Genomic DNA, 26,945 nt, shown 5'->3' with positions numbered 1-26,945 from the left:
AGACAATATCCACACACACATACCAAGAGCGCCTCAACCGTGGCTAGCCGCCACGCACACGTGACTATAGATGATTCACACCCGTGCCTCCGGAAGCGACAAGGCCCCATGCCTTCGGACAATATACACATGTGCATGCACGCACATACCTCTAGAGCCTCAACCATGGCTAGCTCCTACGCGCACGTGACTGCACATGCTTCACCCGTGCCTTCAGAGGCAACATACCAATGCCTTCGTAGGATGCACACATGTGCATCCACGCACATACGAGCCGAAGGCGAGCAAGAGGTTCCCTCGCGCCGGAGGCGCCGTGTCACACCACGACGGACAACGCGCAGCCCGAACCAGCACGCTGCACGCCCTACACATACTTCGACCTATGCCCCCTCTTCAAGATGTTTATGAAATTAAACGAGCCGAAGACGAGCAGGAGGTTCCTTCGCGCCGGAGGCGCCGTGTCACACCACTACGGACAACGCGCCGCACGAAGCAGCACGCTGCACGACCTACACACACTTTGACCTATACCCCCCTTCAAGATGTTTATAAAAATTAAACGAGCCGAAGACGAGCAGGAGGTTCCCTCACGCCGGAGGCGATGTTCTTCAATTTAATAAAGTTATACATCCGTGCCTCTACTTGTGTACACCTGTGCCTATACAGAATTCACACGATTGAACGATCCTGAAGACTGTCGTTTTGCATTAAAAAGTTGTTGTTTTTTCCTTACTTGAAAGGTCACATTTGATAGTGTTCGTAGTCCCCGCCCATAACTACCCCATAAATCTCCATTACCCGGAAATATAATGGAAACAAAAAGGAAAATGAAAAAGGGAAACAAAGAACCACCGCGTGAACTGGTATTTTCTTTGTGTTATCGCACGAAAAGGGAAAACGAAATTTTTTAATAGTTCGAGGGTCAAACTGCAAAACACACGAAACCACCAGAAAGGGAAAATCGGAAACCCACCATGCCAACTAGTTTTCCCTTGCGGGAACGCTCCACACGCGACACTTGTCACACGCGGAGCGTTCCTGAACTGCTTGTTACAAGCGCTTGTTAACTAGTTGCTCCCGTCAGACTAATTGCTCCCGTCAAAACCAGGCATGTCCCGTCTAAAAAAGTTTCCGATACTCCATGGCGAACGGGCGCCAGGATTGGGGTCCAAGAAAATAGGTTTGCCAAATAGACGGACAATACAGGTCGAGCACCGTACACGCGTACATCGCACGGTCGCACGCACCGAGCCGGAATGCCCGAGCATCAACGACACGAATCGCCGTCGTCCTCTTCCGCCTCCTCCTCCAAGCAAACGGAAGTCCCAAACCCAACTCGCCTCTCCTCTCCTCTCCCCACACTCCCTTCCCTCGACGGCCTCGCCCCCTCCTCGACTCCACCCCTCGCCTCCTTGCCCTTTCCTCCCCCGCCCCATGGGAGCGCGGGCTCGCTAGGGAGACTCCTCCTCCTCCTCCGCCGCCGCCATGTTCGAGGGGGTGGTGAGCCAGGTGCTCGCCGGCCTGCTCGGCCGCTACGTCAAGGGCATCCAGAAGGAGCAGCTTAAGATCGGCATCTGGAACGGTTCGTACTCGATTCCCTCCCAAGAACACTAGCGAGTAGAGACCACACCCCCGCGTTCCGCTACTTGGGTTGGCCCAATCACCCGCGAGCCAGCTGCTGTCCTGGTCCCCGCTGTTCTCCAATTCGTCACCCCTCGGCTGCCGCAGCAGTAAATTCGCTGGTTAATTCCATGGCTGCGTTTAGTGCTGCAGATGTTTGTGTTTTGATTAAGGCGTGACTGGCATTCGGTTTGATCGTACTGGGATTTTTATGTGCACGGGATGTATTGATTCCGTTGTTACGCCTGTTTATGCGTTGCATCGGTGATGGATACTGATATACATATTGCCAAGTAATTCTTCTTAGAATTGTTGACATTTTGCGCCTTAGCTCTGGATTGTGCTGTCTCTCTGATCCTGATGGTGGCTAAACTTTTGATGACTTCATTTTGTGCAGAGGAAATAAATTTGGAAAATGTAGAGCTCATTCTGGAAGCCTTCGACTACCTGCAGTTGCCTTTTGCACTCAAGACTGGTATGATCTATGATCCCACTCAGACTGCTTGGCTGGATGCTACCAACACTATTTTTGCTATTTTGGCACGTATAGGTAAAACTATGTGTTATCCTAAGTCGTAAGTTTCCATTCTGCTGTTATCACAGGACGAATCGGGAAGTTAAGCATAAAGATTCCATGGAAAAAACTTGGATGGGACCCTATAATTATTGTTATAGAAGATGTGTTTGTATGTGCATATCCACGGGAGGATTCTGAGGCACGTCGCTGAATCTGGTTTTACATTGTTCAATTAGCTTGCCAATGGTGTTTCCACTGTGTTGACCCAATAAATACGCTGTTTCTTTATCAGTGGGGATCCGATTCACTTGGTAAGAGAGAACTAGCTGGAAAATTGGCTAAACTTAATGCTATAGAGCTCGCTAAATTTTCCAGAAGAGTGACAGGTCAGTCTCGATTCCTGTGATCTTCATCATTTTTTTGCAAATTTCAGATATCAGTTTGTCACTGCAATTCACTTCAATATCAACACGCTAACTTCAGCTGTTTGTGCTAGACTGCTAGTGGTAACTTCAGGTTTCGTGTCCTTGCTGTTTTTCTTTATCTTCTTGCATGTGCATTAGCATGCATTATACTCCCTCTGTTCCTAAATATAAGTCTTTTTAGAGATTCCAATATGGACTACATATGGAGCAAAATGAGTGAATCTACACTCTAAACTACGACTATATACATCCGTATGTAGTCCATATTGAAATCTCTAAAAAGACTTATATTTAGGAACAGAGGGAGTATAAAAATCCGCGATCTATAGGTACATATGCTAACTACTAAATGTGTAGACCAGTGTCATCAAGATACAAACACACATTCCGGAGACATTTTTATCTATCAAATTGTATGCAAGTATCTGAAGGCTGCCAGTGATGAACTAGCTGTTACCAATTCGTAACACTTACTTGCTTATGTTTATCATACTGTTAATATAACATTTGCAAATTGCATGTTTATTTATACCGAGTTAACACACTGAAAGGTATTCCTGAAAACCCTAATTCTTTTGACTTCTAGATAACCAAACGGGGCAATCACTTCTATCCTACATGTCAGCAAAGGTAACAAGTTTACAATTTTATTCTTTGAACAATAGTAACATTGATATGCCAAAACACTGATAATTTTGCTCCGTTTGGCAGATACTGGACAATATCCAAGTTTCCATACGAAATGTTCACATCATATATGTTGAATCCCACAACGATCAGGTACGCAAGTTTATATCATATTTTCACTTTCTGTGCACCGAGTGTTAGATGCAATATCTATTTTAGTCAACTTTCAAGTATGCTTTTGTTGCCAGATGAAAAAAGTTAGAAAGTATTCCACACTAATAATTACCCATCTTTGGGCGTGCTATGCTATCATGTGGACAGTTGGTTTTAATTTGTATCAATCAGATTTTGAGGAACTTATGGTGGTGGACTATTTCTTGTATTATTTATAAATCCATGAAGAGACCATCTCCAAAACTCATCCATGTCCCCTCTATGTCTCCATAGTTCTTGTCCATCAAATTCTCATCATTTTTTCTTTATTTTTACCTAGTGTTTGGAATTACACTGCTCGATTTTCTTCTTCTAAATATCATGTAATGGTCTACTTTTGGAGTTTTGATAGTATAACCCAGTGGTAGGTTTGCAGAGGCATACCTGCTATTTCTAAAGCATAAAGGTTAAGCAGTACTTTATGTGTTGCCACATTTTGCACCTTGTTTTGAACTCAAAAGGAATTAGTTTGATATCTGCATACATACCAATTTTGCATATTGTTAATAAAACTGTCTCGGAATATCCACAGGTCGATATTTCACAGAAACTTCCTCGATACTCTTTGCAATCCGATAACATCAACGGTTGCGCTACAGATAAACCTAGCAGCAAACTCATTGCTTTTCAAGTGCATTTCACGCGTGTATCCCCATATATTCAATTCTTATCTTCAGCGTTATTTATTTTTCCTGCTGATTCTCAGATATACCTGTTTTTCTTGGTAATATACAGGGGAGCTTCATATTTGGTTTGGAATTCAGCAGTCTCTCGATACAAACAGATACACAGAAGCAAAGTTTTGCCATGTGAGTTACCGAAGCCATCTTATCCTTTTTATTTAAACCGATAACAAAGCTTCAATCTGCTAGTTAAGTCTAATATTTTTTGTATTCAACCTGACGGTTGTAGTACTGAAGATCACTAAATTTTAATTAGGAATTAAAATTATTCAGAGACATATAAAACTGAGATGCTTGATTAAAAGTAACGAAAATGCTTGGAAGCCAGTGAAGTTTCTTTAAGTGTTAAAATCATTGGGATTTTTTAAAGTAATCAACTTAACACTGGAGCACAACTCTACACAGTGTTTCTGCATAGCTGATTTGACTTATGAGTCCTGAAGGAATCCAAAATGCCACTAGAAATTTAACTTTGTAAATTTCTTGACAGTTAACTGTGGTGGCCTAAAATTGTATAGTAGCTTGCTTTACTGACTTGGTTTTATGTGTGGGTATAGCTGCTGTGCGATATATCATGAAACCATCAGGACTGTTTGTCATTGCATTGTAAAATATATGCTGCTTGCATTTTTTTGGAAAATCTTTTGGTATTTCAAACATTTGATTTATTGATTGTAAATGTGTATTTTTTGGGGCACTTTAGGTCATTGATGGCTAGGTCCAGACAAGATGAAGTGAACAAGAAGATAAATATATCGAATGTTGGAATTTACTGTCAACAGTTAGAAGAACAGCAGAATCTATATGATGTTGGTGCTCTTACTGATGCTCAGTCTAATTTCAGTCTTGGGTTGGCCCACCCAAGAGATGATTATCTTATAAATCCATTTTGTGTGACTGTGTCTGTGCTTGTAAGTGCATCTCTTCTCTCTACATATTCTCATCAATTATGGTATTATCAGGTAGTCTTGTTTGGCAACTGGGTTTCAGAAGCTTTCTGGTTACTTTCAGATCAGCCCTTCTTATTTTTTGCTGAATGCTGAGCAGCTTGTTCTAATGAAATTTCATCTGCATCACAGGCCAACAACTCCGGAAAGCGTGATGGTGTGCCACAGTATGACATGACTGCAGAACTAACTGCATTGGTTCGTTTCTGTTTTTAGCAGTGTTGATGTGTTAATCACTTCGGAGTTGATTTATCCTTGCATGTTTCATCTTCTTTGTAGGTTCTATCAATAGATGAAATCCAGCTTCAGCAAGTTTTGAATCTCTGTGATCACTTCACCATCTGTGCTCTGCGAACAAAGTACGCTGGTCTATTTACACGACCAAAAACTATTATCTGGTTACCGACATCTATCATAGGTTCCATGTATTTGTTCGTAGACAAGCATATGCTTTATTGTTATTTTCTCATCATGAAATCTTGTTCCAGCCTAAATGTAAGCCTTAATGCACAATACTCCCCTTCATCTTCTGCCTTTGATGGAATAATGCTGGACAGTGTAAAATTTCCTAGCATTTAAACCTGTGCTCGAAATAATGAACTCCTTGGTTTCACTGATTTGCTGAATACAAACAGTAAATGGCGTGAGGATTTGCTGATGGTAAATGAAATCTAACACCAAATTAGAACCACCTCTAATGTTTGTTGCTGCTATTTCACAGATATGGTCGTTACCGCCCGCCTGAGAGCTTTTTATCTAAGAGACAGAAAGGTTGGCAGATAATGTGGTGGCAGTATGCCAAGGATTCTATCATGGCAGACGTTGAAAGAAGACTGAAGAAAACCTCTTGGAGGTTCTTGGGGAAGCGACTGTGAGTTTTGTATTAGCTCTTCCCTTTTTTCAACTTGATCAGCAAGGTGTGAAATGAGCAGAAAATCTATAGTTGAATGGGCAGCAACTATTGCTAGACAGGATAATATAAAAATATTGAAAACAAGTGTAAATATGGGTTTGAAGGTTGCTTGAATTTTGTTGCTGAGGGCAATTAGGGAGCCTGATGATTGGATGCTTTCTTTTTTTATGTCAAGTATAGATTGTCAATGATAGCAAAATCATTAAATTATTTCGTAAATATATCTTCTACTTGATATTTTTAAAAAGCTTCAGGGAGCTCAGAGCTTCGCACCTGAACAACACATGTAGCCTATGTGCTGACAGATAGGAATAGAAGATTGGCATTTTCTTTGCTAAAGATGATACTAGCTATCGCTGACTTGGTTTATTATTCTGACCTAACAACCATTGATCTTAAAAAAATGATAAGCAGAAGATAAGGCTTTGTTATTTAAACAATTCCAGTTTAATGATTTATGACTTGGTGTTTACTTGCTTACAAACCTGTTGCACTGATGTGCTGCTGCTTGATGATCTTGTTTGAAGTGATATTAACAAATATATCTTTCATCCACAGTTGTTCTCTTCTATTGTTTTCTAGATTGATGTGTGTGCCTGTTTGTATGTTAACAGGGAGGACCGTCGGAAATATGTCAATTTGTACCGAATGAAATTGGAGCTCTTGCAGAAAGGACAGGTTGTGTGATTTTCTCAGTATAGCATGCATTTTTCTCATAATTCTGTAAATGGTTCCGACACACACATGAACAGAGAGTTCTTGCCTGTAATATAGCTCAAGACTGAGGTTTATAATCTCTCTTACTTGTATGTTACATAAAGTAAAAGGAAAGCCGATAGAACAGGAGGGAGGTCTATAGTACACATTGTCAACTTTAAATTATGTCAGGCGAAATTTGTGATAAGATGTACTCCTTGCTCAAATTTACATTATCACAAATCATGTGCATGTTGGACTGACATTCTGTATCATTTGTGTGTAACGAAATTGGCTAAGGGATGAAAATATGAGATGTCACATATACATCTTGTATTGTATGGTGTACTCACTGCTCCTCGTCATTTTCTAATGTAGATAGGGTCTGACCAAAATTTTGTTTCAGTCATATTTGTTTGTCTAGATCCTGTTAATATGCTTGTTTATTGGTCATACAGGCTACATAGCCCCGGCTTAGGTTGGTGATTCTGATTCTGCAACCGTTCTAGCTTGTGTATATACATTGTACTGCACATTTTTTATTCCCTCTTGCCAGTAAACAACATTTCTTTGTATAGACTAATTTCCTATTCGATTTTAGATAATATAATAGCACAGGATGTACATTATGTTATTGTTTGTTCATACCATGCTTTCCACTAGCTTACTTTGTTGAAGTTTTGCTATTTTCAGCTTGTAAGTAAAGACATTCTACAAAAGCTGGAAACTCTGGACAAAGAATGTGATATAGATGATATAGTTAGCTACAGAACAATTGCAGAACAACAACTACAGGTACTTGATACTTCATGTGAAGAATAATATAGTAATACTGTGAATTGTTTTCATCAATTATCAGTTTAACCGCTAAAGTTGAAACTGCCCACCTATAGGCATTTGAGCCACTAAAAACTGTACTCTTTGCCTAAACATTTTACATCTAACATCCATGCGCATTATCGCTATACCACTTGCCTAGCCAATTGCTAAATGTTCCTAATCTTGGATAATGATACTTCAAGGGTTTATATTGGTTTCTTCTCATTTCTCAACACAAGAATGAAATCTGCAGTTGTTTAGGTTCTTCCATAGAGCGCACGTATTTATGTTTTAGAGGTTAGAACACATTTCTGCCTCTTTCCGCGGGCAGGGGGGAGGCGGTGGGCTGGAAATGGGCACCTGTGCTAAAATCTCGCTGGATATTGTTGGCAGGATTTGTCTGTGAAATCTACAAAAGACAATTTTTCTAGTCCAGGAAGTCCTCGAACTGATGAGCCGTCAGCAGGGGCAGGCCGAGGATGGTTAAACTGGCTTTCTCTTGGAATGCTTGGTGCTGGTGGAACAGCTGACACTAGTTCATTTGCTGGTGTTGTTTCAGAAGACATTATTAAGGTTATACACTCTGAAGTATACAGCTCTTCACTTATCCTGTACAAGGCAGCCAATTTTAATGCAATTGCTATTTAGGAACAGGCAGTTCTAACATCTTAGTTTTTCATTCAGGATATCTACGAGGGAACAGAATTTCATCCTGTTTCTTCTGCTGAAAATCATCTGACAAAGGAAAACCACTACTCTTTGAGACTATCTATTCCTCAAATACTCGCAACTGTCACCTCCAGGCAAGTGTCTCTTCCCTGCTTCATCTCCCTGGTTATTTCATATTTTATGTTGCAAAAATTTGTTATTTGTCATAATAGCTTTACAGCCAGTGTGGTATTGCTTTGTTGTGCCATAGAAATAATTTAGTGAGTGATAATCTTTGCCATTTTTGGTTAATATTTCCGTGATGGCTCTAAACAGTCTGTGCCTATTAGTTATTACTCCCTCCGTCCCAAAATAAGTGTCTCAACTTCAGTACAACTTTATAAGTGTCTCAACTTTAGTACAACTTTATACTAAAGCTAGTACAAAGTTGAGACACTTAATTTTGGGACGGAGGGAGTATTTCCCAAGATAGTAAGGCATAAGTACTCCAAAAGACCACTCTAATGGCAAACACTCCATTGATTCATTCTGTTTTAAGCAACAACTAATTGCTTCTTACTATGCTGTTATTTGCTGCCCGATTTTCCGTTCCTGTTTATATGGTTTATCTTATATGTGAGCCCCTTCTTCATCGTCTAACTTTGCTATATTGATTGGTTAGGAGGTTTGGCATGAAGCTTATCGATGGGATGTTTACTGGTCTTGGTACTGAATATAAAATATGGGATGATTCAGCAACTATCCTTGCTTGGCTTGATTCACTTGAGATAACTAACCCGTTGAATAAAAATAAAGTCTTGCTGGCTGAAAAGGTACGCGTTACAGTTTGACCCTGAAGATATTTTTGGGACCCTTCTCTGAACTGTATGTCTTTAACCCGTAAGATATTTTAGTGTAGCACTGGTGATGGTCTAAGCGCACCTGTTATCAGTATTCAAGTCGACTTTCCGAAGTCAAACGAAAACTCAGAAGCTTCAACACGGGTACCTGTATTCTTTCCAGAAGAGAGCTGAATTCATTACATAGTACCTCTGTGGTGTCCTTAATTGCTGATTCTAGTTATTTTGCCTGTTATTTGTTAGGTTATTGTCCAGGAATTCAATGCCATATACGAACCAGAACTCTTCTTTAATCTGCTGCACATCTATGATTTGTTTTCCTCTTTCCAATTCCAGCATGATAGGGTAAGCATTCATGCTCTACATCTACGCTCCACTGTTTGGGAGAGTTGTAGTATTTTCTGGTGTCTTCCTTTGTTATATGAGTTTGCTCAATATAACTAACCATTGTTAATGAAGCAAGAGATATATGAAATAGCCAATAATGTAGTTGGATTATCAATTGAAACAAATTTGTGACCACACGTGTTGTTTAAGTAACGTGTACTGCAACTATAGTCCCCATTCTGTAAAATCCGTTTTCCTTAATTCCTAGAAGTGCAGAGTTGAATCCTACTATCCTTTTTGAACGAAAACTGTAGTGGAGGCCCTGACTCAAATCCTCTAATCTTGAATATGATATTCTCTCACAAATGTTGTTCCTAGATCAACTTGATTTTTAGGCATACACTTTTTATCCTGGATTTTGCATCAGCTCACTTTATTGTTACTTGTTGTGCCTTTCGAATACTTAAATACATACTGTTAACTCTCACTTGGTTCGAGATTTTTATCACCTGGAGGAAGTTATGCAAGTTTAAATGCCAAATAATATCCTAGCCATTCTGCATTCACCCAGGTGCTTTCCTCGCTAAACTGTTTTGATAATTTTGGAACAAGACTTCTTTCCAAACTAGAGTAAGTTCTCCCCCATTTACTTCTATATTTTCCGTACTGTGGTATTGCCAGTAGAACTTGGGTCATTGTTTAAACGTGATTTTAGGTACATGTCTGTGAACCAAAAGAAACTTCTCTGGGATTTAAGGATTCACCATTTCGTCATTAAGCTACCATCATATGATTGTGGAAGAGAACTTACTATGGTATGTGCCATTGATAAACAACAGTGTTTTACATTTTGACAATGGAGCATGTTAGTTCCACGGTATTACTATGATCAATGGGTTTATGGGAGTTTTGGACCCAACCGAGGTTCTGATAAATCGGATGACTTCTGTTTATTTCAAGTTGGAACTTGGAAATATAAATTTGACTTGTAGTGAATAAATTATGGAACTAGGCAAACTTGGATGGCTATAAACCTATAACCACGATTGTAAGCCTCCTAGTGTTTCATAATAGTATAAGGTATCATTTCCCCCTGATTTTGTTTTATATAGTGCCCATATGGAAATAAATGTTCAAGTTACACCCATGTGTGTTTCATACATTATAGGTAGTATCCATCATACCCTACCAGAGGGTATGTACGACTGTACGTGTAGTACGTATATATTATTTGTTGCTCAAACTGATGTATCTAGACGTATTTCAGTGCTAGATACATCCGTTTGAGCGACAAGTAATATGGATTGGAGGGAGTAGTATATAGGAATATTTACATAGTACTGAGTATATATATACTACTCCCTCTGTGAAGGTAGTATAAGACCGTTTAGATCACTAAACGATCTTATATTGCTTTACAGAGGGAGTACTTCTTAAGTACTATGCACCATATTTTACCATTCTCTTTTTTATGTACAAATATGAATGTATTTTAAAAATATACTAAAAACGATGGGCTTAGTTGCAACTTTTCCACGTAGTTCGATTTGGAGCATCTTAGTAATAGTATATGAACATACTCAAAATGATGAAGTAGTATATATGCTACCCGATGGTAGTATATGAGATGTGGGTGTAACTACACCTGGTTGTAGGATTTATTTTCCCTGTATAGTAGAATTGGGTCAAACTGTACATTTTGAAAAGGGTGGAGAAGTTGACCTTTTTTCCGCTCACCTTAGTTTAAAAATTTCTTAACCTTGAGGTGAAGCGCTCTAGTACTTGCATTTTGAAACAGAGGACATAATTGTTTAAATGAAAGACAATTACCTAGTCAGCCAGGTCGGTGAGATGCCAGTACATAGGGGTGTAGCACTTGGTCATGGTGAATGCATGCTGGCAAAATATATTGACAGGCTAAAGAAACTGCTCAACTGTGTTTATGACAAGAAGTGAATTTGAGTAAGTATCTAAGCATGTAATATCGTGCATAGCATAGCCATAGACTACTTTTCCTTTTGTCCACGCCACCGAATTAGGCAACAGAAACAACTATGTCATGTAACAACAGCCAATGCAGTGGATGGATTTACTTTAGAGGGTGTGTACTACATCACCAGCCGATATCAAGTGACCCCCCCCCCCCCCCCCTTCTCCAATCCACTCACAGGCACTACATGCCCAGTGAGAAAATCTGGCATCTTTCCAGCTGAATGTAATTGAAAGAAGATGGTTCTTGATGTTACTCTTAATTTTAAAACTTTTGGTTCATAGTAGGTAGCTTTGTCGTTGAAACAAGTACAAATTGCAGGTTTTTGAGGCTGAAGATGTATCCATGCGATCCAAAGATACAGTTGACAATGATTCTCAGACACAAGATAACAATTATTTTCTTGATTACATGTCGAAGAAAACTTCTACTTGTTTTTCTGACAGCCTGATACCTGGGTTGCAATTGGATGACCTATATAAACATTTTGAGGTTAGCCTCACCGGATTCGAGGTTAGGCCTTGTGTACATGCTCTTCAGTTAATTTTCATTCAACATCCACATGGACCAGTGAAAAATATATGTCTGTTTGCAGGTGAAGGTGTTGATGGCCAGTAGACATGATATAACCTCTACACTGGTCAAACTGGACGCTTCTATTGTCCTTGGATTGTGCATATTCTTGGATGAACCAATGCTGAAACAATTGGAGGTAATAGTTTTTGAAGGATAGGTGTCTTCTTGTATGGTTTTGATGTTCCGAATTCTTGTATATTTATAGAAATGCATACAAAAGATGGTTAGCTGGTTTATACTATATGCTCTATTTTCTTTCTTTTCCCTCTTTATTTTTTTATGAACTTTTCCTCTTTGTATGTAAGTGTCTGTAAAAATATTTTGTGGAACCATTTTGGCAGGTTGCTTCTATTGTGCGATCCGCCAATATCTACTTCTCTCAGACAATGTACAGTGCTGTTGTTAATTTGTGTACCTATCTGAAAGAAAGTAACCTAGTTGGAAACACTTCCATTGATACCAAGACTAGTGGGCCCAATAAACCAGCCTTAAATATGTCTGCATCTCTCAAGCTGGACAAACTGAGTTTAAGGGTTGACCTCGAAGACAATGGCAAGGAAGCTTCACTCATCACTGTTGGTGTTGGAGATATTGATATCAGGTTATCAATTTTCACAATCTTGCAATCTTGATTATCTCCTGTGATTTTTGTGTGAATTGGTGTTGTTATTGTAGGTATGCTGTGTGGGAACTGTCAGAACTTTGGGTCATCACCAAGATGGTTGAAATTACTTGCACTGATCTGAAGAACAAATCGAATTCGCATGTGCTATGTTCATCAGGAAACTACAAAACTAGCACTTGTGTATACTTGACAGGTTTTCCTGAAAGTTCTGCTGCTGAGGCTTGCTTAAAGCTGCATTACAAGACTCACAAATATAATGATCAAATACATCATGTGTACCAGTTGAACTTAAATGATGTTGATCTGCATGTTCATCCGTCTGTATTTGGTCAGATAAAGAAGTTTTTGAGCAATCTTGATGCAGTATCTCCTGGTGGCAGTGCTGTTGTATCCTCATCGATGGACCAGAGTTCCATGAAACCTAAAGCAGCCAATGCCAAATTTCCCAAGCTTTCATTGTCAGATATCTGTGGAGCGGAGAGCGCATCATTTGGAGGAGTTTCTGTTGATCACTTTCCCTTTTTACATGCTGATATCATATCTAATTTCGGATGTTTAGAAACTCAAGATGTTCAGGCCTTAGATATTACATCTTCAAAGAGTAAACAGTGTCATGAGACTTCAGGTTTAAATGGTTACTCTGCACCAGAGCTTGCAAGCAACGTACAGTGTAAAACTGAGCATTCCAGCTGTTCATCTAACTCACCGAATAACGGAAATAATGTCAGCACAACCATTCTGGATTTATCACTTGTTTCGGTTAGAACACATTTCCATGAATCATGTGGTATTTTAGCAACACTTACTGTTCCCGAGTCTATAGCAACATTCTCACTGGCAGATGCAACCTCATGGGACCTATTATTCTCTGCTAAAGATATAATGCTTGCTTCACCGTGGACATCACCAAGTGTCAGTGAGGTACTCTGGGGGACTTATTCACATTGTAATTCTAATGTACTCAACGTCCGTGTCAAAAAGGACTTGTCTGCCCTCTCGACTGAAGTATGTATTGCAACCCAAAATGTTTGTTGTGTATTACCAACAAAATTGTTGGCAATGTTTATTGGATATTTTTTATTGGATGATTGGGATCCTATGGTGGAAGAGCATCACTCTGTGGCAAGTAACAATCTTGAGTGTTCTGGAGAATTGCATGACAGTATCACCTACAAAATTGAGATATGTGATTGTGTTATACTTTTTCCTGTCGAAAATCAAGAACTTTTTTGTATAAAGCTTGGTGTTCCATATTTTTTCTGCGAGTTCATTCCAACTGGGATTTCAGCAGAATTTGTCAAGCGTATTCCCAAAGAATTCTTCAGTTTAGAATGTACTCTTTCCAGTAGAGCTGACGTCATCAGCCTATGTTCAAGAAATGCATCCATATCACTTGTATTCCTGAATGAGCAAACAAAATTTATCCCGAAGCTTGATGAGGACATGCCTGCAAGAATACACCCTCTTGTGGAAAAGCTTGATGCTGGTATATGGATTCAAGTTCCTTGCAAAGAACTATCCTGCTCCGAGCAGCCTTTGTTGGCCACTTTCATTATGAGCAAAATATCAAAATGCAATTTGATACCAGAAGGTATAGATTTGGATTGATGTATAGATTTGGATTGATACTATCTGCTTTTAAACATTTCTTGATATGTATCGGTTATGCAATAATACCATACTCTGTCTTATCTTGTACAGATTTGTATTTTATGGACGGGATGGAGACAGTTATTCATATTTCTGACGAGTTAACTTCAATTGTCAAAGAAAGTAAAATGTACGAAGGCAATGCCCGTCAGTTTTTAGAATGTAGAAGATCCAATGAGGAGAGCGTTGAATCTAATGAGCCTATTAATATTACTATTTCTATCAAGGATTTGGTGGTTCTCTTTGGTCACTCGAAAGATAAAGATTTGCCATTGGAGAAGGTTGCCACTGCAAACCTTGAGTTTGATGTTTCTGCTGTAATGGTTAGTGAAAAACCTGAGCATGTTGACATGGATATTGTCTCTTTAGCTCTACACTCATCTGGTGGCCACACTCTTGCCTCCATAGTTTCTGATGGACCATCATCTCCTGTTCTAATCAAGTTCACAAAGCATCATGCTGGGCGAGATGAGATATTAATTACTGTACCCTTTTTCGAGACCTGGTTATATTTAGTTGATTGGGATATCATTATCAACCATTTTCATTCCTACATAAGAAAGGAAGGCAACAGTTTGCATGTGGGGCATCCAGCAGCTTTGCCTCATTTTTCAGGCTCTGCAATGTCATCATTTCTTGAATCAGAATCACAAGACAATTCTTACTTGGTGGTAACATGTGAAAATATTGCTGTTGTTGTTCATGTACCTATCTGGGAGAAAGAACAAAATGAGAGTAGCAATTATCCAAGGGTTGATGGAAATTCTGGTTCTTATTTTATCCACCATGCAGATGATAATCAATCCATTGAACCAAGAGGTTGCAAATTCGTTACCTTAACTTTCGAGAGTAAACATTTTGTGGTCATGTTAGGTGAAAGCTGGGTGAAGTTCAAATGTGATTTAGATAGAGTAAAAGTAATACTGGAGATGATCCAAGTGAGCAAGGGCACCTCTGTTCCGTTCATGCATATATCTAAGATTAAAGCTGGTGGCTATATTCATCAATCAGAAACTGACATGCCACATCTTTCTGTTGATCTACAAGCAGAATACATGGATGTTAGTTTTTCACACCAGATATTTAGTTTCTGGCGTAGTATAGAACTCAGATTTCCTAAATCGTCGTCATCAGCTTCCTCATTTTGTTCTGTGACATTCAAGGTGGGATTAAGAAAAGGTTCTCTCCTGCTAAATGATGGAAGGGTGAGTTATGCTACATTGCTAGTTATTAATTTGCTGTAGTGAAATGCCATCTAGGCTTAGATGTGTAACAAATATCCTTAGACCAGCTATTTGTTGAATGTTTTATTCGGGTTTGTGAGGTGGAGTATCACTGGAAAATACTTGTAGTCTCATGCGACTTAGCCATTTTCTTGGCCATTTGGTAGATAAAGCGTCAAAAATAATTTGAATATATTGCTTTTAACAAAGGAGCACTATGAAGTATTGAAGCGAGCTAAATAATGTAAAAAAAATGTCACAGAATGAAACATTAGTTAGTGCCTTCCAAAGACGATTCTGTACTGTCAGCAGTAATGGATCATTAGCTTTGTTTGGTCAACCTTGCAACTGAATCTGTAAGATGACTTTGAAGTCTACTTTGCCCCTAACAAAAAAATTGTCCATTTTTTAATTGATCAGACAACAATTTTTTTTATGTCTGTCTTTTTGTGAACTCAAATATGCTGATTGACATATCCTCTTTGTAAGCTTAAACATTTAGCTCATTCTGGTTTTTGGTAATACTTGATTGACAGTGGAGCAGCCATGGGCCTGTTATTGAGACGTTGGTGAAGAACTTGTCACTGCAATTTAGTCAAATGGGTGTTGAGACTGAAGTTTCTGCTTTTGTTGACTTTCTGATAAATTACAACAACATCGACAAGGTAAAGTTATGCTTCCTTGCTGCCCGATGTATCATGTTTTTCATGATATAAAGGAATAACAATTTATATGTATGTAGGTTATGTGGGAACCTTTTATAGAGCCCTCAAGTTTTCAGTTAAACATACTTCGAAAATGTGCTGATCATGCACTGGATGTATCTCCCAGTACTGAGGTGTCGCTAAATTCAAGCAAGCAGCTTAATGTCAATATATCAGAGCCCTTGATCGAGGTACATGATCTTGGCATATTGTATTTTCAAACTTGTCAGGAGGCAAATTATTGTTCTGTCCTATCTTCAAGTGATTAACATTATAGTTTTCTGCTGCCATTATCATCTTGATTAGCGTGATTCAGGAATCAGGGCAATGGGTCTGCAGATAGAATGTAGCCATATATCTGTTCTCAAGGAGCATTGGCACTTTAGCTTAGAAGTTCTCTTTTTCTTAACTTAACTCAGCAGTGTGTGATATCTGTATGTGCTTTTGAGTCCCAATTCTCAAGTATGTTGCTCTGATTTTATCATTTGCATATGTAGGCTATCTTCAGACTTAGTGAGATGATTACAGATTCTCTCAATCCAAGTAGTGGAGGTGATCTTCGAGAAGATCCTGGGATTGTGAGGTTAAGCCGTGATGATGTGCACACCAGGAGATATGCACCATATATTCTCTCAAATGACACATCATTGCCATTTAGTTTCAAGGTGTACCGTGGTGCTGTTAATTCAGATGACATTGATAGTTTCTCTGTAGTAGATGAGAATTCTGTGCCGGCAGGATACTCTGTCCCGATATATGTTGAAGAAACTCTAGATGAATTCTTCTTCCAGCACAGGGAAACACAATCATCTGAACACCTCATCGAGAAATGGATGAGTGCAGTCTCACACTATATGATTTCCATTGAATTTGAGGGGACTTCCGGGTCCTCTAAGCCAATGTCAATTGACCTTGTGGGCATTTACTTCTTTGAAGTCAACTTCTCTTCAAGTAAGAAGCCAATTCTTGGCGAGGAAAGCTTGGAAGCATTTGGATCTAGTAGAAAGGGTAGCCATCATGATGGATTAATTGTGCCTGTTGTACTCGATGTTTCCTTGCAGAATTATAGCAAACTTGTACGAGTTTACTCGACGGTAATAACCTTTTGAATGATCAGTTACATCATTATCCTCATACGCAGGCTTATGATCTCTTTTTATAGGTCATACTCTTCAATGCAACATCAATGCCCCTTGAGTTGCGGTTTGATATACCATTTGGTGTTTCTTCAAAGGTATATATATATATATATATATATATATATATATTCTTCCTAATTTTATCTTGCAACTGTTTTGAGAAAATGTTGATAAAGGTACTATCAAAGTAAGAGAATAGATTAATGTTGGCCTCATTGTGCCTTTATTGTTCATTCATGTTCTAGATTAAAGAAAATGCGAAAGATAACTATTGGAAATTGGGGAAAAGCAGGTGGTTGGTGGCTGAATTTCAAACTTTGAAGTCGCATTTGGATTCAAAATGTTTATTTATATATGAAATAAAAGTTGACCATGTTGCCAAAGGACAATCCTGCCATGAACTCCGATAGATTGCCTGCTACCAGTAGCTTTAGACTCATAATTCTATTCTTGCACAATGCACAGAGTAGTTGCACGGTTTGCCCTGTTCAAATCTGTGCGTTTTACTCTTCTAAACATGTTCTTGTATACTTCATTTGCTACCTAATCCCAACTTCTCAGCTACTCACTGTAGAGCACTCTTGGTTAAGTGATGATTCACAAGGAACAAACATGAGATTTCTCAAGAAACTTTATCCTGCAGGTAATCGGGCCAATTCTTCCAAACAAAGAGATTCCCCTGCCGGTTCATTTGTCTGAGGCTGGCCAGATTAGGTGGCATCCTGTTGGCAGAACTTATTTGTGGAGTGAAACCCACTCCTTATCAAGTTTGCTTTCACGTGAAAGCAGGGTGGGTTTTATGAAATCATCTGTGTGCTATCCTTCTCACCCTAGTAATGATCCATTTCGCTGCTGTGTATCTGTTGAAGAGTACACTGTCCCTTCATCTAGTAGTGCCCAGAAAGGTCAGTACTGCACTGACCATTTGAATGCACAAGTAATTCTCGGAAATACTGCTCCAAGGGCTTCTAAGCAGGTTTTAACAAGAACACATTTCATCCGGCAAGTCCGACTTAGTACACCACTTCTCATAAAGAACTATCTCCCTGTGTGTGTATCTTTGACAATAGATAATGGTGGGGTTGCACATCAGGTTTCACTTAAGGAGGTAAGTTTCTGATACCATACATATATATTACCTCGACTCTATTATTTCGCTAATTCGTTACTGAATGATATTCCCAGGTGGGCACCGCCTCTATTTATTTTGTTGACCCCTCCAACGATCTTGGAATCACATTTCATATTCAAGATTACAGATCCGTGACCATAAAGTTTCCCCGTGTGGAAGCATTCTCTAATGGAGCCACATCAAATGGCTTGAAATTCTCCTTAACAGAGACGATTGCGTTCTACTCAAATGTGTCGAAATGTATGTTGTTCAGCCTTTCTCTCTACTCTGAGTAAGTTGATAGTGCATAGCTAAAATTTCGGTGGTGGTTTCTTTGGCAGGTCCTTTCAATGTTATGCTTGAGAAAGCAACAGATGCTCATTCTGGTGCAAGAGAGCTATGCCTTTCCGTGCCATTTCTTTTGTACAATTGCACAGATCTCTTGCTTACAGTCACAGAAATCAGCTATGAGAGGAGCGGGTCCACCCTTTTGATCCCTTGCAGTTTTGAGTTAGATGGGCACACAAGACATGTGCTTGGGAAAAATGGCCTTTCTCTTGTTTCAGAAGATCCATCCATCCAGTCAGTGGCTATGTCCCTTAAAGCATTCATATGCGTGTGTTAAAAACTAACTTTGTTTTTCGGCTTCGTATTTGAAATAACTAGTGCGTTTCTTTTACCAGGCGCTTTGCAAGTAAAATGCCACAGTTGGATTTTATTGATGGACACAGCTCTCATTCAAACAGAAGAGTGGCAAATAACAGTGAGCATGTGCAGAAAGAATGTGACAAAGAGGCTAAAGCTTATATGTTTGCCCCTGCCGGACATACACCTGCAACTGAACTTTCAGTTAAGCTGAATGCATCTGTACCTAATAGTGGAACTGAAACAACTCGACGAGATTGGTCGAGTCCATTCCTCCTTGTCCCTGCCAGTGGTTCAACGAGTCTCACTATTCCACAATCATCTACTTCTAGTGCCTTCTTAATTGCCGTAACATCTGTACCTGTTTCGACAGAACTCTTTGGGAGGACAAAGGCTATTGCTTTCCAGCCGAGGTAATTCATCAACTGCTTGTAACGGCGACGAGATTGTTTCAGTGCTCATCGTTATCTATCAAGTTACAATGAGTTTTGGAGTGGATTCCACTCACTAGAAAGAAAAGCAAAACAAAAAAACACCATGATCATTTACCCATAACAAATGAAACTTAGCACACTGGAGTTCTGCAGTAGCCTTGGCTGGCTCATTCCTTTTAACATGATTTACTTTGTCATTGTCTGTAGTCCTGAAATGCTATAAATTTCAGACATAATTTTTCCGAGGATTCCACTGTACCTAAGGCTGTAGCAGCTCATCAAAACTAATTTTCAGTTTAATTCTTTTTGTTCTGACATGTAACTTTTTCATTCTATGGTGGCCTGGCTAATTTGTTATTGTACCTCTTTCCCCCTGTTTTTCCAGATATGTAATTTGTAATGCATGCAGCAATGATATGTTCTATAAACAAAAGGGAACAAGATTTTCTAAGCATTTAAGCTCGGGGCAACACTCTTTTCTTCACTGGGCTGATACAGCCAGGTGAGTTATTATCCTTTGTATCTGGAGCTTAGCCATACAATTTCTTTTCTGAACTAGCTTGCTTAGTTTGATTTTTAAGAGATGGTCAATTCATATGTATGAGTCAACAATTCATGCATGTATATTTTAGAAATTTGGATTTAGAATATTAAATGAATTCAACCGTCAATTTTATCAGCATGGTATGGTTATATGTGCTCTCCATAGACCCTTTTTCAAGTATTTACAGTTTGTTCTGAGGAAACTCTGTTTGCAGAGAGTTGCTTGTCTCGATTCGATTTGATGGGCCAGGATGGCAATGGTCTGGTAGCTTTTTCCCTGACCGCCTGGGAGATGCTCAAGTGAAAATGAGGAATAGTGCTTCAGGTGTATCAAATATGGTTCGAGTGGAAGTACAAAATGCTGATATAGACATACATAGCAAAAAAATTGCTGGAAGAAACAATAGTACTACCGGTACAATACTGATTCTGCTGTCTGATGACAAGACTGGTTTTGTACCTTACAGGATTGACAACTTTTCGCTTGAGGTAAATAGCTCTTGCTATGTAGCTTTCTTGAAACTCTGGTTCTCAAGTTTATGATTGTTTTTCTTAATTCAGAAACTGCGGATATATCAGCAAAGATGTGAATCTATTGAAACAATTGTATATCCTTACACGTCATGTCAATATGCCTGGGATGAACCTTGCTATCCTCACCGTCTTGTTGTTGAGGTACTTTATTGAGCTTCTTTCTTCAGTTATTTTTAAATAACTTATTTTTTCAGTTTAATCTCTCAAGCAAGTATACAACATGGTTTCTCTCTGGTACAGGTTCCTGGGGAACGGAGTTTGGGTACATACAGTCTGGATGTTCTCAGTGATGATGTTCATGTGGCCCTACCTTCCACACCTGAGGTAGTTCAATGTCTTGTAGCTGCTGCTAACTGAATAGATCAAGGGCTAACTCGGTTTTTTTGTTATTAACACGATAATATTGACTGGAGTTGCTAAACTTAAGAGGCTTTATCAAATAATTATCAGTTAATAACAAGTCCTTTTACTTGAGCACTGTTTATGCTTGCAAATTTTGTGTGTGGAGAAGCTTTGTAACAATAGGAATTGTGTGACCCGATTTCACATGGTTCTATTTATAACGGCCATGGAAAATTACTACTTAATCACATCAAAGAAAGAGAAAAGGCTGGTTTCATGCTTGGTTTTATTTATGACAATCTTAGTCGGTTCTGCTTATTAATATTGTTGATGTTTTTCAGTTGCTTTCTGACCTGGTTCTGTTTAATATGCTTTTGCCAGAAAGCCGAAAGAAAATTCGGCATCTCGGTGCATGCGGAGGGAGCAATAAAGGTTATTTTCCAAGGACCAGTAGCTATCAAGATTTGATCAATATATTTCTCTTGTTAGTTTTTCATTGCGATAATAAACTGCAGGTGCTCAGTATTATTGATTCAAATTGTCACAACATGGACACAAAAGAAGCAGGTGTCCTTGGATCAAGGGAACCAAAAGATGCTGATCACAAACAGGAGATCGGGTTGAACTTCACTGAAGTTATCAAAATACACTTACCATTCATGGGCATATCTTTGATAAGCTCTTCTCCTCAGGTGAACAGAGTGCTATGATTGAGGCTGAATCCCACCAAGTAATTTTCAGCACTGCATTTATTTTAATATACTTTGCTTTTTTTTTGCCAGGAATTGTTGTTTGCTTCTGCCAAGGATATGACATTTGTTGCCATGCAGAGCTTAGATCAGCAGCGGATTACGGTTGAAATACCAAGTATGCAAATTGATAATCAATTCTCTGACAGCCCATACCCTGTCATGCTGTCATTTGAGGGAAGTCACAAGGGAAAATCGATTAATTTTTTGAAGAGTAAAGATACCAAGCAGAAATCTCTAAGTGAGAGTAAAAGTTCTAATACCCTTGAACCTGTGCTGCGGTTCGCTGCAGTAAAATGGAGAACTAGAGATACATCATTTCTTTCGTACCAACGTATAAACATCAGGTATTATTTACACTATCAGTTTAAGTTATTTCAGATGTTTATATCTGGACTTATGGTAATTCTCTTCATTTGGTGGTTCACAGTGTAGCACCTTTCTGCCTTGAACTTGAAGAACGACTTGTCCTAAGCATGATTGACTTTGTTAGATCCGTTTCCTCTAGAGTGCATTTTGGTGTGTTGGAGAAAAGTGTAGACTCAAGTATTTTATGTGGTGCTACTGATAATTTTGGTGAATATGCAAAAATCTCAAAAAACCTGTCAGACAAGCCCCAAAGCTCCTACACAGTGGACACTGATCAAGACAATGGACTGCTGCCTTCTGTTATCCCGATTGGTGCACCATGGCAACAGATACACCTATTAGCCAGGAAGCAGAAAAAAGTATATATTGAATTGTTTGAGTTGACTCCTGTCAAGTTAACTTTCAGGTTATTCCTTCTCTGTGTTTATGTTTCCGAATGCCACTGTGAAAAAACATTATCAATTTACCAGTGACTCTCTTTTGCTGTAGTTTTACTAGCACTCCATGGCTCAATAGGAATGAAGGTGTCTCAGACCCCAGCACAAGCTTCAACAACAGTACTGCTATTCAGGTGGAACAATACTCCATGACACTTCCGGAGATGTTATGCAAAAGAAAATGTTTTTTGTTTCTATGGTATTATTTGGCCCCGCTTCTTAAAGGATAGTTATATGCTCATACATTTCTACAGGCCCTGCAAATGTTAATGACCTCATTCTGTACTACAACTGAATTTTTTTATAAGAGGTGTTCACATCAGAGCATTGTGCGTGCTTCTGTTATCTACATAAGTTCTTTCTTTCTTTTTGGAGGAACTACACGCGATAGTAGCAGCGTTATTTCTATGAAAGCTGGATCCATTGAGTTCTCTTTTCTCAGAGAGTGTGCTGATTGATACAGTTCCCAAGATAGTATATTATCTGTGGCTCTTTCTTGAGTTGGAAAATGCTATACGAGTGCAAACAGATTTGCTTGTCCTGAATTCTTATCTAGTGTAGGTAGTGTTGACCTGGTAGCACATATGCACATGGATTTTTCACATTACTTGATTTGTTTGTAGGCTCTGAAGTTATTTACTAGGGTATTTCCTTGTATGCCATCTTAATTAAGCACTTTGGTTGCAGAGAGGCCTTATGGCTCTCATTGACGTTGAAGGAGTACCAGTTCATCTAGGAGAAATAATGGTAGAAAATCTTATGGCAAGTTGGCAATCCATCCAGGACATTCTTGTGAGGCACTATAGCAGGCAGTTGCTTCATGAACTCTATAAGGTAAATTGGCACCATTCAAGCTAGTATTCTTTCTAGTCAAGTATATCTTTTTCTTCTTGGGCATCTTCTTTAATGTCCAAAATAACCTTAATAAGCTTATCGAACAATCCTGGAACCAAAACAACATGGATACTTGTTGCTCCCCTCAGATCTTCTGCAGTGTGAGTGGCTGCAACCATGTGCTTGTGCCAACATTTACCTCCATTTCTTTCCTTTTTCCCGTTAAGAAGCGGGCAGTATTGAATTCTGTAGGACTACCTTGGTTTATATAATCTGTATTTCCAATGTCCAACAGTATTACATAGTTACTACATGTGTCTTGGGAGCAGAATTTGTTGTGATATGCTGTAAGTGCAGGTTTTTGGCTCTGCTGGTGTTATAGGGAATCCTATGGGTTTTGCCAGGAATGTTGGATTTGGCTTAAAAGACTTTATGTCTGCCTCAAGGAAAGGGAAATTGCAGGTTTGTAAACGCAGTTTTTTTAAGGAAGTAGCAATTCTTTAATCCTTCTTTTCTTAAAGTTCTATTGATTTACTCTTTGACAGAGTCCTGTTGAGCTATTAAATGGTATCGCACAAGGTTCAAAAAATCTTATTGGCAGTACGGTTTATGCAGTCAGTAGCGCCACATCTCACTTTAGTAAAACTGCCTATAAGGTATTATCTGAGCTCCAGTTTGATCATTGGAAATTACGCTCTCCAGAAGTCATGGGCTCACATAGCTCATGGAAATTTGTTATGCAGGGCCTTGTTGCATTTACATATGATGAGCAAGCCGCTTCCAAACTGGATGAACGGGACAGACAGCTAGGTTTGCATGGGGAAGGAGTGCTGAATGGGTTTCTAGAGGTGAAAGCCATCTCTCTTGATCAAGTATTACTGATTTACCTCTATAGCCGTTGTCTGTTCTCGTGTGACACCCAAATCCTAGATGACTCTTTGAATTGGAACCTGATGACCTGTTCTTGCTCCATAGTTTTGATAGTTGTACACAATTTAGTAACTGCGTCCTTCCACTACCATACTATTGGAAAGAAAATCTGTCACAGCTATTATTTACGCATTCATTCTTCAGTATGCGCTTCATAGAATGTTGCTGGACCTGTCTCTAAAGCAGCATACGATGTGTGCATTTCAATCTTGTTCTGTAGGGTCTGACTGGGCTCCTCCAATCACCAATCAGAGGTGCTGAGAAACATGGTCTTCCTGGGGTTATCTCAGGTAATGCCACTCGATAGGCCCTTGCAGACAGCTTTTGTTGTTCGAGACATTGACCAACTGTATCTATTTTACAGGTATAGCAATGGGAACAGCTGGGCTTGTGGCTAGGCCTATGGCCAGTATTCTTGAAGCCACGGGCAGAACTGCACAGAGCATAAGAAACAGAAGCAATCCTCATGAATCCAACCGCCTGCGTGTCCGTTTCTCGAGGCCTGTGGCCAGAGATCGCCCTTTGTTCCCATACTCCTGGGAAGAAGCAGTTGGAGTATCTTTGCTTGTCCAAGCTGATGGTGGCAGGCTAAAGGATGAGACATTTGTCGTGTGCAAGACACTTCGAGAGCCCGGAAAGTTCCTTGTGCTTAGTGAGAAACTGCTCCTGCTAGTCTCGAGCCGGTACTTGGTGGATTTGGGGTCACCCCGGTTTGTTGGTGTTCCTCCTGACCCACAGTGGGCGATTGAAACTGAGATGAACCTGAAATCTATTGTTCATCTGGACAGAGCTCAGGAGGTAGTGAACATTGTTGGTAGCAACGGCGAAACATCGCCGAGGGACAAAAGAGGCAGATCAAGAGACATTGCCCTGAGCTCAGCCTTCATCCCACTATTTCATTTCAGTGTCGAGCTGCCAAACATCGAAGATGCAGAGGGCACGTTGCAGTTCTTAATGGCACTTATCGAGAAGGGAAAGGCAAGGAGATGGGACAAGAACATCCTTCACCGAAGCAACATTAGCTGAGGTTTTGGGGTCTTGATCCTTACTACAGTACTCGTGAATGAGTAGTCCGCATACACCTCAGACGACACCAGCCAGGACCTCAGACGACACCAGCCAGGATCACGGCGCAGCGTCCAAGTGAACGTGGATGACCTTTGGAACAGCTGCTCCATACAAGAGGCGTATTAAGCACAAGTGAACGTGTAAGCATCTGTTGATACCACTAGTAGATCAGGATAGATACTGATATACGAGGGGCTGGAGTAACTGGCTTAATTTTGTAGCCTTTTTCCTGGATGATCGGAATAGGTAGGATTAAGGTTTCAGCCTTTTTGTAGGCCAAATGTACACATGTAGGGTTTTCCAGAATTTTGTCCACGGCTTTGTAAATGGTGGCATTTGAGTCGCAAAAGTTTTGTTATCCACTATCATTCCCTTTTTATTGCGAATCGCCACTATCATTCTTCATTATGCGCATTTGTGTATCACACGAAAGTTTAACATATTTTTAGTCAAACAAATTGTTCAAGCTACCACGCAAAACAGCCAGCCAACATCTTCAAAACTAAAGCCTTGAACTTTCCATTCTTAAAGGATTGCCCTCTGCTTGCCGCTTTGGCGGCCAGTGATGTGGAAGGGAATCTTGGTACCTTCGCTTCGGTTTAGGTTAGGTATTTTTAGTCCTAGGTGCTGCACTTGGGCAAGATGGCGGTGCTTCTTAAGTTTGTTCGTAACCTGAGTTTGTCTATTTTGATGTAGTCGACGGAATAGATTCCCCTCGTCTCTTTGGGCTATGAGATCAGGATTTCTCGTCATATGCCGCTATGATATTAGGGTGTATTGCTATATGACAAGATTTAGGGCCTGTTTGGGACTGCTTCACTTCGCAAAAATTGGTTTCGCTTCACTAAATTCACTTTGGAGCAGTTTCATCTAGAAGTTGTAGTACTACCAGAGGGAATGTTTGGCTGTCATCTAGCTCCAGCTTCAAGAATGAGAGGTTGAGGGGGAAGAAACGAAGGGGTGAGCACCCCCTAAAGAGCTTCATAAAAGACTAAGAGTTGTACCTCGGATTCTAGTTTTTTTGCAGAGCAGCATATCATGGAGCTCTTAACCCCATTTGGCTTGTGTTTTCTGAAACAAAGCTGAATTTTAAGGAGTAGAGCAGTGCAAAACAAGCTCTTAACCCCTTAAGTTCGTACATTTTGATGTAGTCCATGGAGCTCTGTCATAAATTCCTCTCTATGAGATTAGGGTTTCTCGTGTGATACTTTGTATTTTCAGTGAACTTTCATAATATTTCATAATACATTGATTCTTTAAAAAGATAATTTGGATTTTCGGTGAACTTCCATAATAAATTGATTCTTCAAAAAAAATTGAACCAGCATTTACCCGAGTGAGCCAAGAAAAGAAAGAGCGATGGATGCACATAACAAAGAGAGAGTGTTGCATGGATACAAGTATATATATATGGCCAATAAGAGTCAGTCATGGCGTAAGTTTAGTATCAATTTCATGGGTTTTTAGTTAGTAAAATCAGAATCTGAAATTTTGAGGTATGCCAATCTTTTCTATTCGTTTTCAGTTCGCGAAGGAATGAAAAACCATTTTTATATTCACAAGGGGTCCATGGAACTAATTAGCCAAATTTCTACAGAACTGCCTAAATTTTTCTTTGGAAAAACTGGTATTGGTAGATGTACTGTACTGTCAAACTCCTGCTGTTATATTCAAGTATGCGCTTGTTGCACAACAAGCTGCCAAATTATCATGCAAGAAGTACCTTTCCATTAGAAACAGATTACTC

The 26,945-nt window shown here is 39.5% G+C and overlaps 1 protein-coding gene across 8 annotated transcripts; it reads left to right on the top strand.

Annotated features, from left to right (window-relative positions):
• The first annotated feature begins 1,255 nt into the window (after nucleotides 1-1,255).
• On the top strand, nucleotides 1,256-25,577 carry LOC125518605 (vacuolar protein sorting-associated protein, putative (DUF1162)). 8 transcript variants are annotated; one of them, XM_087538105.1, is made up of 49 exons: nucleotides 1,256-1,582; nucleotides 2,018-2,095; nucleotides 2,224-2,336; nucleotides 2,430-2,523; nucleotides 3,149-3,192; nucleotides 3,274-3,342; nucleotides 3,935-4,048; nucleotides 4,138-4,211; nucleotides 4,789-4,996; nucleotides 5,165-5,230; nucleotides 5,312-5,391; nucleotides 5,754-5,903; nucleotides 6,560-6,623; nucleotides 7,335-7,436; nucleotides 7,854-8,033; nucleotides 8,145-8,263; nucleotides 8,791-8,941; nucleotides 9,023-9,112; nucleotides 9,212-9,313; nucleotides 9,867-9,925; nucleotides 10,011-10,110; nucleotides 11,607-11,798; nucleotides 11,881-11,997; nucleotides 12,203-12,462; nucleotides 12,537-14,077; nucleotides 14,188-15,341; nucleotides 15,896-16,024; nucleotides 16,102-16,254; nucleotides 16,561-17,157; nucleotides 17,226-17,378; nucleotides 17,846-18,310; nucleotides 18,388-18,574; nucleotides 18,655-18,895; nucleotides 18,997-19,371; nucleotides 19,778-19,894; nucleotides 20,151-20,424; nucleotides 20,497-20,610; nucleotides 20,710-20,793; nucleotides 21,193-21,243; nucleotides 21,327-21,503; nucleotides 21,594-21,907; nucleotides 21,991-22,335; nucleotides 22,419-22,500; nucleotides 23,054-23,200; nucleotides 23,558-23,662; nucleotides 23,746-23,856; nucleotides 23,944-24,048; nucleotides 24,351-24,420; nucleotides 24,495-25,577. In XM_087538105.1, the coding sequence occupies exons 1-49, from the start codon at nucleotides 1,486-1,488 to the stop codon at nucleotides 25,154-25,156; spliced, it is 10,476 nt and encodes a 3,491-aa protein (XP_087394231.1). In that variant the 5' UTR covers nucleotides 1,256-1,485; the 3' UTR covers nucleotides 25,157-25,577. The 8 variants fall into 8 exon arrangements, with proteins under 8 accessions (XP_087394231.1, XP_087394230.1, XP_048539389.1 ...); XM_087538104.1 differs by having other exon boundaries at nucleotides 3,935-4,033; nucleotides 23,746-24,048; XM_048683432.2 differs by having other exon boundaries at nucleotides 17,226-17,297; nucleotides 23,746-24,048.
• The last annotated feature ends 1,368 nt before the right edge of the window (nucleotides 25,578-26,945 follow it).

This window comes from Triticum urartu, chromosome 7A (genome assembly GCF_056163025.1).
Source record: "Triticum urartu cultivar PI428250 chromosome 7A, HENAU_Tu73, whole genome shotgun sequence".
NCBI classification, from domain to species: Eukaryota; Viridiplantae; Streptophyta; class Magnoliopsida; order Poales; family Poaceae; genus Triticum; species Triticum urartu.
This window is presented reverse-complemented; position numbering and strand designations above follow the sequence as displayed.